A 13,647-nucleotide genomic window follows, 5' to 3' on the forward strand; every position below is an offset into this window, starting at 1 on the left:
CCACAGGAGCCCAGCCCTCTGCAGCTGTGTTGCGGCTGCTTCCCGCGGTCTGTCCCGGTGAAGGTGACCTTTGAGACAAGCTCGCGCCTCCAGCCCATGAGTCCTGGAGCCCAAGGCAAGGCCTCTGCTGCCACCTGGTGTTGAGACTTGGGATTGCAGATGGTCGTCTCTGGGCTAGACGCCCCCGGGGAGCGTCCAGTCCACCACCCTGAACTGACGAGGATGGGAATCTAATCCTCAGAGGGGCTGACAAATCTGCCCAAGGTCACATGGCAAGTCACCATCAGAAGAGGACCAGCCTGGCTTCCTCAGTGCCTCCTGATGTACGGGTTGTCATACCCACCCGCATAGGGGTTCAGAATGCTGTCTTAAGTCAAGCAGACAGGGTGGGTCCTGGCCAGGTCCTCACCCATGGGGAACGCTTGGAAAATGACTCAGCTTCCAAGCCCAGATCTCCTCCCTAACAGAGCAGCCCATTGCAGGCTGCTGGGCGGTCCACATGGGCGTTGCCAGTGTGGCTGGCATGATGCTAACACACAATAGATGATCAGTTAATGCTTTCCCTGCTGCTGCTGCTGATGATGCTGCTGCTGCTGATACTGATGATGCTCAAGATGAAAACAGGGTCCCAGGATGGGGAGGTAGGGAGGAAGACTTTTCCTCTACCTAATGTGGGTTCGTCAGGCTGGAGAACGAATTAAATTCACATGAGACAGAATAGCAAGAGAAAGTTAAACAAAGCTTTATGAGGACCATGGCCCAGGGCCTTTCTTCCCAAAGGAAGAAAGGGCACCGAAGAAATGAGGTATACAGAGTGGTTATATCCCCCCAAACAGGGTGTTTCACATATGATTGAAATGTCCCTCCCACAATAGTCGCAAGATTGCCCTGTCGGCACAGCGCTTGATGGACACAGCAGGTAGTGGGTCTCTTATCTCAGAGGGCGCAGCAGGAGGCAAGTCTGTTGTCTCGAGCTGGGCAGTCACAGGTGAGCGCAGCAATCAGTTCCTAGCCTAAGGAAAGATGCTTAATCCTTAAGGAAATGCCAACGTTGGGAGAGGGAGGGAAGTCAGTTACAGGAAGTTACCAGACAAGCACAATAAAATGCAAATTTAAGTCCTTGCCTTCCCCATTGATTAAGAGTTTCTAGAGACAAGGTCATCTCCTTTCTTCTTCCTGGTACAGAGAGGGAGATATCTTTACAGATGGAGAGTTCCTTTACAATGTAAATGTCTCCTAACAAAGGGCAAGCAAGTTCCACTCCTCAGACCCTCCTTCCCTGTCCCAATTTATCAAAAGCAATCAGCCTCAAATAATCCTCATGCCAAAGAGACATATCTTGGCCAAATCCAGGTCCCCACAGGGGGACCTCCATGTACGTACATTCAAGTCTCATTTTCGGTGGAAGAGAGGGGCCCACCTAGAGACCTAGAAGCGAGACACTGAGGCAGAAAAGGCAGCTTCAGGAGAACTTTCCCCCTTCACTCACCCACCCACACATGGAAGCAGCCTTTGTTATTCCAGAGCTTCCCAAATTTGCCTGGTGGTAGGCACCACCTGGAGAAATGCTGAGAGCACAGACTCCTGGACTCCAGCCCTGCATACTCCGATCTGGTTGATCTGGGGTGAGGACCAGGAATCTGTATTTGCACAGCCCTCTGGCGGGGAGGGGGGTTCCCACGGGCCAGCAGGTTTGGGGATGCTGGCCAACCCCATCTTTATGGTTTCTGAAGTGGGGACACCCACATGTCCTAGAGTGGGCAGGGCCAGGCTCCGGTTGCCCAGGACTGTCTGGGGAGTGTTCCCAAGGAGAGATGCTACCAGAGGTGGACAAGGCAAGGGTGAGGGGGTGCCGGCCGGTAGAGACACAGACGCAGGTCAGTGGAGGCTGTGCAATGGCGCAGGTGCAGAGCTCCAGGCCCTGCAATAGACAGACAGAGAGGGGCTTGAAAGGAGTGGGAAGGGAGCTGATACTCCTCTGGGTTCAGAAATTCTTCCTGCAAGAGCCTGTGGGACTCACATTGGATGGGAGTGCCACAGTCAGCAGCCTCTGATGGCTATCGTACCCCAGGAGCAGGAAGAGCCAATGTGTGCAGCGGAGGAGTTCGGGGAATCCTGCCATGGGGGGTTTTGGGGGGGCAGGTTCTCTGACACCACCTCTCGGCCCCCTGCCTGAGCTGGGCCCCAGCGCTCCCTGCAAATCCTCAAGAAGCAGGATTCAGGGTTCTGTGAGCTACCACCGCACACCCCTGGCGGAAGGGCCCAGCCAGCCAAAGGCTGTGTCCTCGGGCTGTCTTGGTCAGCTCAGGTGGCTGTCACAAATGCCACAGACGGGGAGGCTTAGACAACAGACGTCTGTTCTCTCACTGTCTGGAGGCTGGAACTCTGAGATCCAGGTGTCTCAGGGCTGCTTCCTCTGAGGCCTCTCTCCTTGGTGCTGTGGGGGACTGGAATTGGCCGCCGCAAGATATGTCTCTATGGCATGAGGATTATTTGAGGCTGGTTCCTTTGCAGGCAGGAAAGCAACTGAAAAGCAGAATTTACTTACCCTTTGTAAGAGACATATACATTGTAAAGGAATTCTCCATCTGTAAAGCTATCTCCCTCTGTACCAGGAGGAAGGGGAGACGACCTTGTCTCTAGAAACTCTTAATCAATGCCAAAGGCAAGGACTTAAATTTGCATTTTATTGTGCTTGTCTGGTAACCTCCTGTAACTGACTTCCCTCCCCCTCCCAACGTTGGCATTTCTTTAAGGATTAAGCACCTTTCCTTAGGCTAGGAACTGATTGCTGCGCTCACCTGTGACCACCCAGCTCCAGACAATAGACTTGCCTCCTGCTACGCCCACTGAGACAGCAGACCCACTACCTGCTGTGTCCATCAAGCGCTGTGCCGACAGGGCAATCTTGTGACTATTGTGGGAGGGACATTTCAATCATATGTGAAATATCCTGTTTGGGGGGATATAACCACTCTCTACATTCCACTTCTTCGGTGCCCTTTCTTCCTTTGGGAAGAAAGGCCCTGGGCCATGGTCCTCATAAAGCTTTGTTTAACTTTCTCTTGCTATTCTGTCTCATGTGAATTTAATTCATTCTCTGGCCAGACGAACCCAGAGAAGGTAGAAGAAATGTCTTCCTCCCCTACAGTGTGTAGACACCGTCTTCTCCCTGTGTCCTCACACAGCCGTCCCTCTGTGTGTGTCTGTGTCCTGATCTCCTCTTCTTATTAGGACACCAGTCAGATTGGAGTAGGACCCACCCTAATGACCTTCACTTTCCTTAATCACCCTTTAAAGACCCATCTCCAAATACCATCATCTTCTGAGGTGCTGGTGGTTAGCTCTTCAACTTAGGGTGGACACAGCTCAGTCCATTACGAAGCCTGAGCAAGAACTGCAGTGAACACAAGACCATCAGCATCTAACCTATAAGGCTCAGTTCTGGCTGCAGCCAGACCCCACAGGACCCCAGACCACCAGACTTCTGGTGCAATGATGCACCAGGCTGTGCGAAAGTGAGCGCCTCTTCTAAGGACAGCCGGTCTGAGGTGGATCGGGAGGGGCAGGGAGCCTCAGGGACTCTGATTTTCCAAGATATCCAGCCCCGCCCCAAAGTGCAGGGGTCCTTCTTGCCGCCAGCCACAGAGAACCCCCAGTTCTTTTGATGTGGTTGAAATGGCAGGACAGCCCTGGGGGCGGGAGAGGGGCTGGGGGGACTTCCTGCGGGAAGGAGATTGTGGGAGGTGGTGGGAGGGAGTCTGGGGACCTCCCGCAGAGTGAGGACCCTTCTCTAGAGGGGAGCCAAACCCAGAGTGATGAAGGAGATACACGGTGTGTGTGTGTGTGTGTGCACTGCTTTCCACTTAAATTGAAACAACGGCACACTGTTCACTGCACGTGGAGCAGGACTCACTGTCGGAAACTCTTCTCTCCTGTGTCCTCCCTTCTTGGTGTCCAGTTTCTCTCAGGAGGAGTGTGGGCGCCACCCCAAGGGCCATCTGCTGAGCTCCATCAGGGTCCCCAGCACCCTGGCCTCCATTCCACGGGAGAAAGCCCGTTACATGGCCTGACCACACCAGAAGCACCCATCCAGCCACTCCTGGAGGCCACATCTGCCCACCCACCTCACCCTCTCCATGGTCACTGTGCAGCTGGCAGGGCCCCTGGCTGAGCCACCTGCCGGCTCCCCCGTGGAGGCTGCGGGCCTCCAGGCCTGTTCTCCTCCTCAGCTCGGGCAGTCGGGGCCTACAGTGAGAAGGCCTCCCTCTCTTGGTCAGGGATGCCCAGCCCTGGTGGCCAGAAGCTCCCAAGGGCCTGTGACATTCCAGAGAGGGGGAGGCAGCGTACAGGGGCACCTCCCCCATGGGAAGCCCAGGGCGTGGCGCCTGATGGAGGTGGACACTTTCTGCCCACGCTCGCCCACCCCTCCTCATCCCTTCGGAGCGATGGGGTAGCTCCTCAGCTGCAGCCCCCAAGGAGCCGGGAGAGAAGCCCCCAGAGGGAGGCCAGCAGTCAGGGTGGTGGGGCCCAGCTGGCATCCCAGTTCCCACACAGGGCTAGAGAAGGGAGCCCCGGTCTTCTGCCTCCCACTTGCTCCCGTCCTTTCCCTCCTCTCTCCATCCCTCACAGTCCAAGAAAACCTTCTCCTTCCTGCGCCTGCCCGGGTCAGGGGACACTGGGATTGGGAGAGAGGAAGTGACCCAGTCACTTTGCAACGGCTGGGGTGGAACGGGGACAGAAGCTCCCCAGTGTCCTTCCCTCCCCTCGGCGCGCCCCCCTGCACCCCCACTATGAGTGGTGTCGCCCCTTCTCCATTGTTCTCCAAACTCCCCCGATGCAGACAGCACGGCCACCAGACAGCAAGTTGCTTTTGTCACCTGCTCTTTATTGGCTGCCACAGGCTGCATTCTCCTGGGTGACCAGATACCCCAAGAGCATTACTACACGGAGGAAGTGGGAGGGAAGGTGGTCTGAGAGAAGCGGGCTGCCGAGACCCAGGTGCGCGCACGGAGCCTCTGCCAGATGGACCTCACGGAGCCCGGGAATGCAGGCGGGGTGCTCTGCGCAGCCTCAAGGCAGGCGCCCGCCGCCAAGGGTCAGGATGCCCCTGGCTGGCCCTGGAGACCCAGGGCTCGTCCAGAGATGCTCAGTGAGGGGGCATTCTTCTTCTGACCCCTCAGTAGAACCAAGACCAGCCTGCATCCCCCGGGAGGACGGGGCTGTGGTCTAAAGAAACTGGGATGGCCATCACTTCCACAACTGGCTGGTGTTGGGACCCAGGTCACCCTGAGGGCAAAGCACCTCAGGCAGAGGCCCCGGGATCTCTGGCTACTCCATCAAACCCTCGTTCCCTCAGAGAAGAGGAAAAGGAAATGAAAAAGAAGAAAGCAAAGGAAGACAGATGCCCCACTTTCTGGGGTCTCCCGGATGGGCGGGTGGCAGGGGCAGCAGCGAGTGGCAGCCGAGGCTGAGGCCGAGCTTAAGACGAGGGTGCAGAGCCGGGCTTCTCCTCCCGAGACACGGGGATGGCTCGCTCGCTGTGGCCGGCGTCCATGCCGGACGGGATCTTGGGGCCAGAGAAGGTGAGCATGCCATCCGCGGACACGGAACAGGAGAGCGCCGTCTGGTCCACATTGGAAGGCAGGCGGTAGCGACGGTGGAACTCACGGGAAATGTAGCCATGGTCGTCCTGGGGAGGGGACAGGGATGGCACCGTCAGAGACGCCACTGCAGCGGGCGGCCACCAACCTCCCTTGGAGAAGGCCCTCCTGGACCGCACAAGGGTCAAACCCATGGCGCTCTCGAGGGTGAGGTGGGGAGGCTGGAGCTGTAGCAAGGGCTCCTCCGGGCAGGCCTCCCCCCATTCCTGTGCGGGGGATCCAGGCCTGCCCGGGGCCCTCGCTGCCGTGGAGGTGGCTCTTCAGACTAATTTCTCTCCAAAATCTTCTGAATGGTTCTGCGCCTGGGGCAGGTGTTCCTTTTACCTGGGACCTGCCCAGATTACTCAGGCTCACAGGCACTGTGATCCATTTAATGGGGTCAGGAAGCCACGCATGAGCAAAAGAGCGTCCCCTCCTCCTACATGGCCCTAGTCCCAGCCTCAGCCGTTGACTGGACCCAACTAACTCTGCCTCCAGGTAGAAGGTCGGAGAACGGAGAACCGAGATCAGGAGGGGTGTTCCCGGGGCTGTGCTGGATAAAACAATAGGGTCAGCTCTAGGGGGCCCAGGATGAGGGGCAGCAGACATGGAGCTGGGGTTTCACCCCCGACACGAACAACCTCTCCAGCCACCAAAAGAAAACTCTGGCCTCTGACTGCCGGCTGAGAAGCCGCCCCACCCTGTCCTGGCTGTGGGACCTCCCTGAGCCTGGCTCTGTCACCTGCCAACTTGAGATAATAGGGATGCTTGTCTCGAAGGGCTACTGAGAGGCGGCTGTGTCAGCACACACAGAGCGTTCGGAGCATTGGTAAATGCTGGCCACACCATCGGCACGGCTCATCGTCCCAAGTTAGGTTTATGTGAAAACTTCCGCTGGCTCGGAGCCCGCCACCGTGGCGCTGGGCATTTGCAGGGTCCTTCCTAATCCCACAGCCCAAGCAGTGCCAGAGTGGCGGTCCCGTCAGGCCCCCACTAGCCATTGGCCCTGCTGCCCGGGCCTGCGGAGGGCTCAGAGTGACCTCCCCGGTCACTGGGAGGTGGCCCTGCTTAAGTGGGTGTGGCTCCTCCCTCCAGGAGGAGGGGGCCAGATCTGGGGCCCCAAGAGCTTCCCTGGGCCTCCAGAAGCGGGCGCTCGCCCGGGACTCACCTGCCTCTCGTTGTGTTTGCCGTGGATCTCCACAAAATCCTCCTGCACCTTCACGGTGAGGTCCTCGGGAGAGAAGTGCTTCACATCCAGGAAGATGACGAACTTGTCCCGGTCAGACCGGACCTGAAACCCAGACGCTCGTGTGAGTGTCTCCCGGGGGCCACGGCTCTGCAGGGCTGGCCAGAGTGGCCCACATGGAGTGACCGGTAGCTCAGTCCCCAGAGATTAGAACAGAAACTGCAGGTCACCACTCTAGCCTCTCTTTCTACATGCCCAGAAGACAGAGGCACCCACCCAGGACTCAGGACTGCGGACCAGAATCTTGGGGTTGAAGGCAGTGGGTGTCTGTTGACTGCCTGTTGGTGATGAGTTGACTGGCTGGTTATGGGTTGGCTGGCTGGTTGGCAATGGGTTGATGGGCTGATTATGAGCTGGGTGGCTGGTTACAGGTTGGTTGACTAGCTGGTTATGGTTGGGAGCCTGATTATGGGTTGGTTGGCTCGCTGGTTATGGTTGGTTGGCCGGTTATAGGTTGGTTGACTAGGTAGTTATGGTTGGGAGGCTGTTTATGGGTTGGTTGGCTGTCTGGTAATGGTTGGGGGCTGACCATGGGTTAGTTGGCTGGCTGGTTATGGTTGGCGGGCAGGTTGTGGGTTGGCTGGCTGGCTGGTCAGACTGAGCACTTGGAATAACGGTGCTGCCCTCAGCTTCACCTCGTCTCTCTATAAACAACCCGGGGCCGTCTTTCCCAGGGACTGCCTGACTGCCTGCCCAGGGCCTCTGGCTGCATTGCACACAAAGCGCTTTTGTGCTCCTCCCTGTCACTTCTCTCGCTCGGAACATTCCTTTAGGCTCCTTTGCTCCATGGAGTTGGTTGGTGTTGCCTCAGCTCTGGGCAGGCCTGAGTGTTTCAGGCAGTGGTGAGAACTAGCACTCTGGCTCTCTGGACCAAGCGGCTTGGGGAGGGAAGGCTGGGGGCCTGGTTGCCTGCCCTTTGGGCCCTGCCTTGGGCACCTGGGCAAACTTGGGAGGAGCTCTCTCTGCAGCTCTGCAGGATGGGCCGGAAGGGCTTCAGATAGGAGGCCCTCCCCTGGGGCCTCGCCAGCACCGCCCAGCCCCGGCCTCCTGCTGGAGGGAAGGCCAACAGCTGCGAACACAAAGCTCGCGCCTCCCGTCCAACCTGCCTTAGCGGGGTCGTTCTTGGGGTTTCCAGCAAGTGGTTAGTGCATTGCGGACCACATGCGGGTCATGATGGGAGGGAAAAACAGTGGCCAGACTCAGGCTGCTGGGGGGATGGCCACTCCGCCTCCCACCAGCGTCCGGTGGGAAAGTGGCTCCCCAGCCATCACCATCAGCTCCATGAGCTGATGAGATAAGGGCGAGCATGCAGGTGCCTTTGCTCAGGACCAGCCCTCAGAGGTCCCGCTCCCTGCCCAGCCTGGCCCGGGCCCTCCCTCTGGCAGCAGCTGGGGCTTACCTCAGAGATGCCGGAGTCCAGCACGGTGCGGAAGAGGGACTGGCGGTAGTAGGGGCTGATGGTGGAGGACAGGAAGGGCAGCAGGTCATACTCAAAGAGGCCCTCGCCGAAAAACTGGTCGAAGAGCCGGCTGGGGTAGAAGGGGCCCAGGGCGCGTTTGAACCAGGGGTGCTGGATAGCGATGTCCATGTTGGGCGTCGGCTGCAGGGACCAGGGCTGGAGGGCAGTCAGGGCAGAGGCCTCTGGGCAGCGCAGTGAGGAGCTGGGACGCCGGCCCTCCCTATATACGCCTGCGACAGAATAGAGGCGTTAGGGGGATTTCTCTGGAAAGCGTGAGCTCATGAGGGAGGCTGTCCAGTCAGCAGAAACGTGGGCTGGGCTCAGCCCCCGCCCCTCCCGGCCCCGGGCAGCAGCACTGACAGGCAGGGAGCCCTGGACACAGGGAGGACAGACATCCCCAAGCAGCTTCTCTCTGCTGGCTCTGCCCCCTCAACTCGCCCAGGGGGAACGGCAAAGACTTCCATCTCCCCGTTACTGGGCGAGGGCGCTACGTGCCAGCTGTCTGCATACACGGTCCTGTGTGATCCCACGGCCACCTGACCAGTGGGCACTCGCACCCCTGTTTCACAGAAGAGGACACTGAGGCACAGAGGCTGGACGAGTGGTCCCCTAATCTCACAGGTGAGGGTGCATCGTTTTCCAAAACAGAATCGCTTTCTCTTGATTACAAAAATCACACACACTCACTGCAAAAATCTTGGGAAAGACAGAAAGTAGGAGAAGAAACTAAAAAACACTGCAGCTCCGGCTCCAGGGGAGCCCTGTTTCAGGGTCTGTGTGCGCCCACACAGGAGGCAGGGTTGCTTTCCAAACCTGGAAAACCGCACCCTGGCCTCTCCTCCGTGTGGCTCATCCTGAGCATCGTCCCCACGAAAGTCATCCTCTCCTCCGTGGACGACACCGCGGTCCTTAAACCACGTGCTCCTGTCAGGCTTGCAGCTGGTCCCCGTGGTCACTGTTGTCGGCAAGGCCTGGCGACTTTTGCCCCCTCTCTGTGGCCCCGTGCAGTTATTGCTCAGGAGGCATTTCCAGAGTGGACCTGCCACCGGTCAGGGCACTCCCAGTTTTAAGGTTTCTGATCTTTTCCAGTAGCTTGGCCTCTGGGGAGCATTATTCTAACTTCCACCGCAACTAGGAAAGCGCCTCTTCCCACGGCCCTTAGGGAATGGCTTCTTTAGTGCATGATCCAGACAGCGGGAAGGTTCTTACTCACCTTTGTGCCTCCCCAGGCCCCAGAAGCACAGCTTCGAACCACATCTGCTTCGCGTTTGTGGAATGAATGCATCCTCAAAACACTCAGGGATCTTTGCAAATTTATCTCCAGCCCCTGGACTTGGTCAGGAAAGAGCAGACTTCCCCGGTATTTAAGTAAGATCGTATCTGACACATCTAAAAAGGAATCGGCGTCAAAGTGGGAATTTCAGAGCCTCCCTCCCATGTCTCCTCCCTGACTAGCAGTACTGGGTATCAAATCTTTCCACCTGTGTTTCTGAGCACCTGCTCCGGGCAGAGCACCAGCCGGGTGGTAAAGGGCCCTGAAAAATCTGGAAATGCCATCCTTTGTCCTGCAGGTTTACAAATTCAAGGAGTGATTCCCCAGAGTTTCAGGAAATAAAGGCCAAATTAGGGTGCAGATAATCCCACCGCAGGGAGCAGAGGGTGCCTTCCCCGCCCAGGCCTGTGCCAGGCAGTGCTCTGCGGGTTTCCTCGCAGCCGCCCTATAGGGGATGTAGGTCCCAACATTCCCCCACTTTGTAGACCAGGAGACTGGGGCTTGGAGAGTTGAAGCTCCTTGCCCGGGTCACTCAGAGTGGAGGAAGGGGAGGGGGCTTCGACGCGAGCCGCCTGCCCGGCCGGGGTTCAATGTGGGAGAGCAGTGGTGGGGCTGTGGGCAGGGCGGTGGGTGGCCTCACGCAGCACTGGCTGCCTGCTCCTGGGCATAGGGAATGGGAGGAAGCTGGCTGGGGCCTCCGTGGAGAGGGTCCCACAGGGCCAGGCGTCGTCGGGGCTAGGCAGAGCCACACAAGACCTTGAGACAGAAGGAAAGGGCAGCAGCACTGATTCTGTCTTTGTTTAAAGTTTTGATATTTTATTCACCGCAGATTTTTTGCATTCGAGTTTTTGAAACATTGCATTAAGACATGGTTTATCCTGAGGACTGCGTTCTGTGGTGTCCCCTGACGTTTGACACCAAGGGGAGTGCCGTACTCTCCTCCCCCTACACCTGGCCCTCCATGTGGTCGTTGCAACAGGCTGGGACTGCAGGCAGGGATGAGCTGAGGTGCCAACTTGGGGCTGGGCACAACCTCATCCTATGGGCCACATGGTTCAGGGCACCCAAGGGACCACCAAGGTCCTTCAGTCGTGCAGGGGTGCCCAGGCAGTCACTCAAACCCTTTACACGCCTGCCTTTATTAGGGTTGGGAACCCCATGTGCTGTGACCATGGGGAACAGGGACCTCCGTGGGGCGTGGTGGCACCAGTCGCAGAGCTGGCCGGGCCTGTAGGGGTGGCCTTCAGAGTGAGCCAGCACCAAGGCTGCAGGGATGGGAATCGGTGGGGGATGGGCTGTTTTCAACACATGTGTGCAAATTCACCCTCGCCTGAACCCCTGCCTCAGCCTAGCCCCACCCCTCACCACCTGGATTCTGGAAAAACAAGACCCTTTTGCTCTGTGCCTGTGTTCCTCCTTGAATTCACTTTGAAGATGTCACTTCAAAGCCATGATGGTGCAGAAGGAGCTGTTGGCGGTGCAGTCTGCAGAGATTTAGAAACGAGAAAACCACCTAAAAGTTTGCATACTTTTCATTATCCCCAGGCACTGTCAATTCTGAGTAGGTCAGTGCAAAACATGCCTCCCCTTTTGTCAAAGTTCTAAGCAGTAGCTGCATAAACACTATTGCCGATTCTCCTTGTTCACAGTAACGTGCTACAAAGTTGCTGTGGACAAGGAGTCAGCAACGACTGAACCATGTCGCCCATAGGAAACATGCATCAGGTTCCTGCCAGTATCTGGTTACAATTTTTTTTCAGCCCAGAAATAGATGTGTATCCTTGCGTGTTTCTGTTTAAAGACACCTAGTTTCACACATGCTGTTGATTCACCAACACCGACCTCAGGCCAGCGGTCCTGTAGCTCACGTCTCAACGCAGGTCATCCAGGACACGTATTTTTTTCCTCATGCACATCACAGCCTTGTTACTCTTGCAACATGAGACGGCTCTTTCGCATTGCACCTGGGGGCCATTTTAAACAGTGGAAATCACCGAGAAAAAGCACAAAAATGAGAAAAACGTGGCACTACGTAGACTGCGCAGAGGACCCTTGTTCACAGCGGGAGCTGGAACAAGAAGGGGGAGGGTCACCTTGTCCCTCCTCAGCTGGGAACGAGCACATCGAGTGACTCAAATTCTTCACCTCTCGACCACTCTGGTCCGTGAATGACTGTGAAAGGGCCGTGAGGATCGATGTTGGGGTCACAAATAAATTTTAGCGAGTGGGTGGTGTGGGCTGGATTGTCTCTTACCCAAAATTCGCGTGTTGAAGCCCCAACCCCCAGCACCTCAGAACGTGACTGCGTTTGAAGACGGGTCTTTAGAAAGGTCGTTAGGTTAAAGGAGGCTGTTAGGGTCAGCCCTGGACCAATGGGACCGGCGTCCTTACAAGAAGGAGACACCAGGGATCCTCAAATACCGTGAAAAGACTGTGTGAGGACACAGAGCACACGGCGTCTGCACACCAAGGACTGAGGCCTCCGAGCGACCAGCCCTGAGACACCTGGATCTCGGACCTCCACCTCCAGACTGCGAGAGCGAATGTCTGTTGTCTAAGCCACCCCGCGTGGTATGTTACGGCAGCCTGAGCCGACCGGCACAGCAGGCAAGCTCTCAGATACAGAATCCACGCACAGTGAGGAGCGACTGCATTGATGTAATCTTCAGATAGGCAGAGTTTTCTTTCTTATCCTTCTATAAACACTTGCGAGGTGGAACCCATCCAGACAGCCCCCGTCACACAGCTGGCCCCCCACCCCCACCCCGAGGCGGACTCCGCCCTGTGCGTGTTTTGGAGCTGGGCTCCGAGTCTGGGAGCGGTCTGGCTCACCGGGGCCGCGTCTCACCCCCCGTTCTTGAGGTTGGACGTATTCCTGGGCTTAAACAGGAGATTTCAAATCAACAATAGCCCACGTGAAGACTGCAAGCTGGAGTTATTTCTGTTCTCATTCTGTGTGACTTCTTGGAGTTTTTATTGCGTGTTTAAAATTTGAAACTGTGAAACCAAGTGCAAACTGCGAGGTGCATCGTCTCAGTGCCAACGTTAGTTCACACATGAAATACTTCACTGAATTCGAATACCTCTAAGATTGAAGCATGTTCTTTTTTTACTGTTAATTGTTTGCTTTTAAGAACAACTCAGGAAAATCGTGATTATTCCGTGATTGTACTAGAAATAATTTTGCCATGTGGAGGGTGGAGTGTGCAAAAAGGGATCTGCTCTGGGCATCAAATGCACCAGGTATGCAGCTGGCTTGGGTTCCTCTGGGCTGCTTGTCAGCATTCCAGAAGCTTCTTGCAGCTCAGGTCTGCAAGGGTGAATTGGACTCCCTGGTTGCCCAAGGCAGACCGGAAGCCAGCCACACACACGCCCCACTCAGAAGCTGTCCAGCAAGGCCTGGGGTGGACAGCGCTCTCAGGGCCCCCTGGCTCGGATCTCAGCCCTGCCTCTGTGAGGCTCCGGCTGCAATCTGCTTGGTCACCAGCAGCTTTGGGACCCACAGGAAGAGAGGATGAATGAGGCAAGAGTCCACCCCAGGATGTCAGAAGACTGAGGTGCCACCCCTCCAGTGCCTCCCAGTGGGGTAAAGCAGCCTGGGGCTGCAGTCCAGCCCCAGGGCCCTTAACACTCCGCACTGACTAGAACTCTGAGGACCGCCCGCTCCTGAATGTCCCTTGGCATCCACAACCCTCTGTATTGTCTTTTTTATGATTCCCACATGCAAAAGCTGACTTTTTGACAAGGAGATGCTTTTTCAAGAAGGTGTTTTGAAGTAAGTTTTTAAAAGAGCCGATGGGACCATTGACCCTGTGAATTTTATTTTCTTTTAAATAACATTTTTATTATAAAAGTGATACATTGCCATTGTTCGGAATTTGAACAAATCAAATAAATCTAAAAGTGGGGGGAAAATACCCATAATCTAACCAAATCCCGAGTATTTATTAAAGGCTGTCTCAGAGATGAGGGGTCTTCCCCGTTTTGTTTATCGGGGTCTTGGGAGCCAACCAAAAGGGGTACTTGA

General features: G+C 56.4%; 1 protein-coding gene across 2 annotated transcripts; it reads right to left on the bottom strand.

The window, feature by feature from the left end:
• Positions 1–5,072: 5,072 nt before the first annotated feature.
• CRYAA (crystallin alpha A) lies at positions 5,073–11,525 on the bottom strand. 2 transcript variants are annotated; one of them, XM_046651632.1, is made up of 5 exons: positions 11,463–11,525; positions 9,561–11,104; positions 8,288–8,577; positions 6,811–6,933; positions 5,073–5,692 (listed from the first exon to the last, which is right to left on the bottom strand). In XM_046651632.1, the coding sequence occupies exons 3-5, from the start codon at positions 8,474–8,476 to the stop codon at positions 5,483–5,485; spliced, it is 522 nt and encodes a 173-aa protein (XP_046507588.1). In that variant the 5' UTR covers positions 8,477–8,577; positions 9,561–11,104; positions 11,463–11,525; the 3' UTR covers positions 5,073–5,482. The 2 variants fall into 2 exon arrangements, with proteins under 2 accessions (XP_046507588.1, XP_046507587.1); XM_046651631.1 differs by lacking the exon at positions 11,463–11,525 and having other exon boundaries at positions 9,561–11,356.
• Between the last annotated feature and the right edge of the window lie 2,122 nt (positions 11,526–13,647).

This window comes from Equus quagga, unplaced genomic scaffold (genome assembly GCF_021613505.1).
Source record: "Equus quagga isolate Etosha38 unplaced genomic scaffold, UCLA_HA_Equagga_1.0 73442_RagTag, whole genome shotgun sequence".
In the NCBI taxonomy this organism is placed as follows: Eukaryota; Metazoa; Chordata; class Mammalia; order Perissodactyla; family Equidae; genus Equus; species Equus quagga.

What these genes read in the sequence shown, in the direction of transcription:
- CRYAA (XM_046651632.1), bottom strand. Translation starts at nt 8,476, where the DNA reads ATGGACATCGCTATCCAGCACCCCTGGTTCAAACGCGCCCTGGGCCCC. An exon ending in TGGACTCCGGCATCTCTGAG is followed by an intron (nt 6,934 to 8,287) that starts GTAAGCCCCAGC and finishes TCTGGGTTTCAG; the next exon opens with GTCCGGTCTGACCGGGACAA. An exon ending in GCAAACACAACGAGAGGCAG is followed by an intron (nt 5,693 to 6,810) that starts GTGAGTCCCGGG and finishes TCCCCTCCCCAG; the next exon opens with GACGACCATGGCTACATTTC.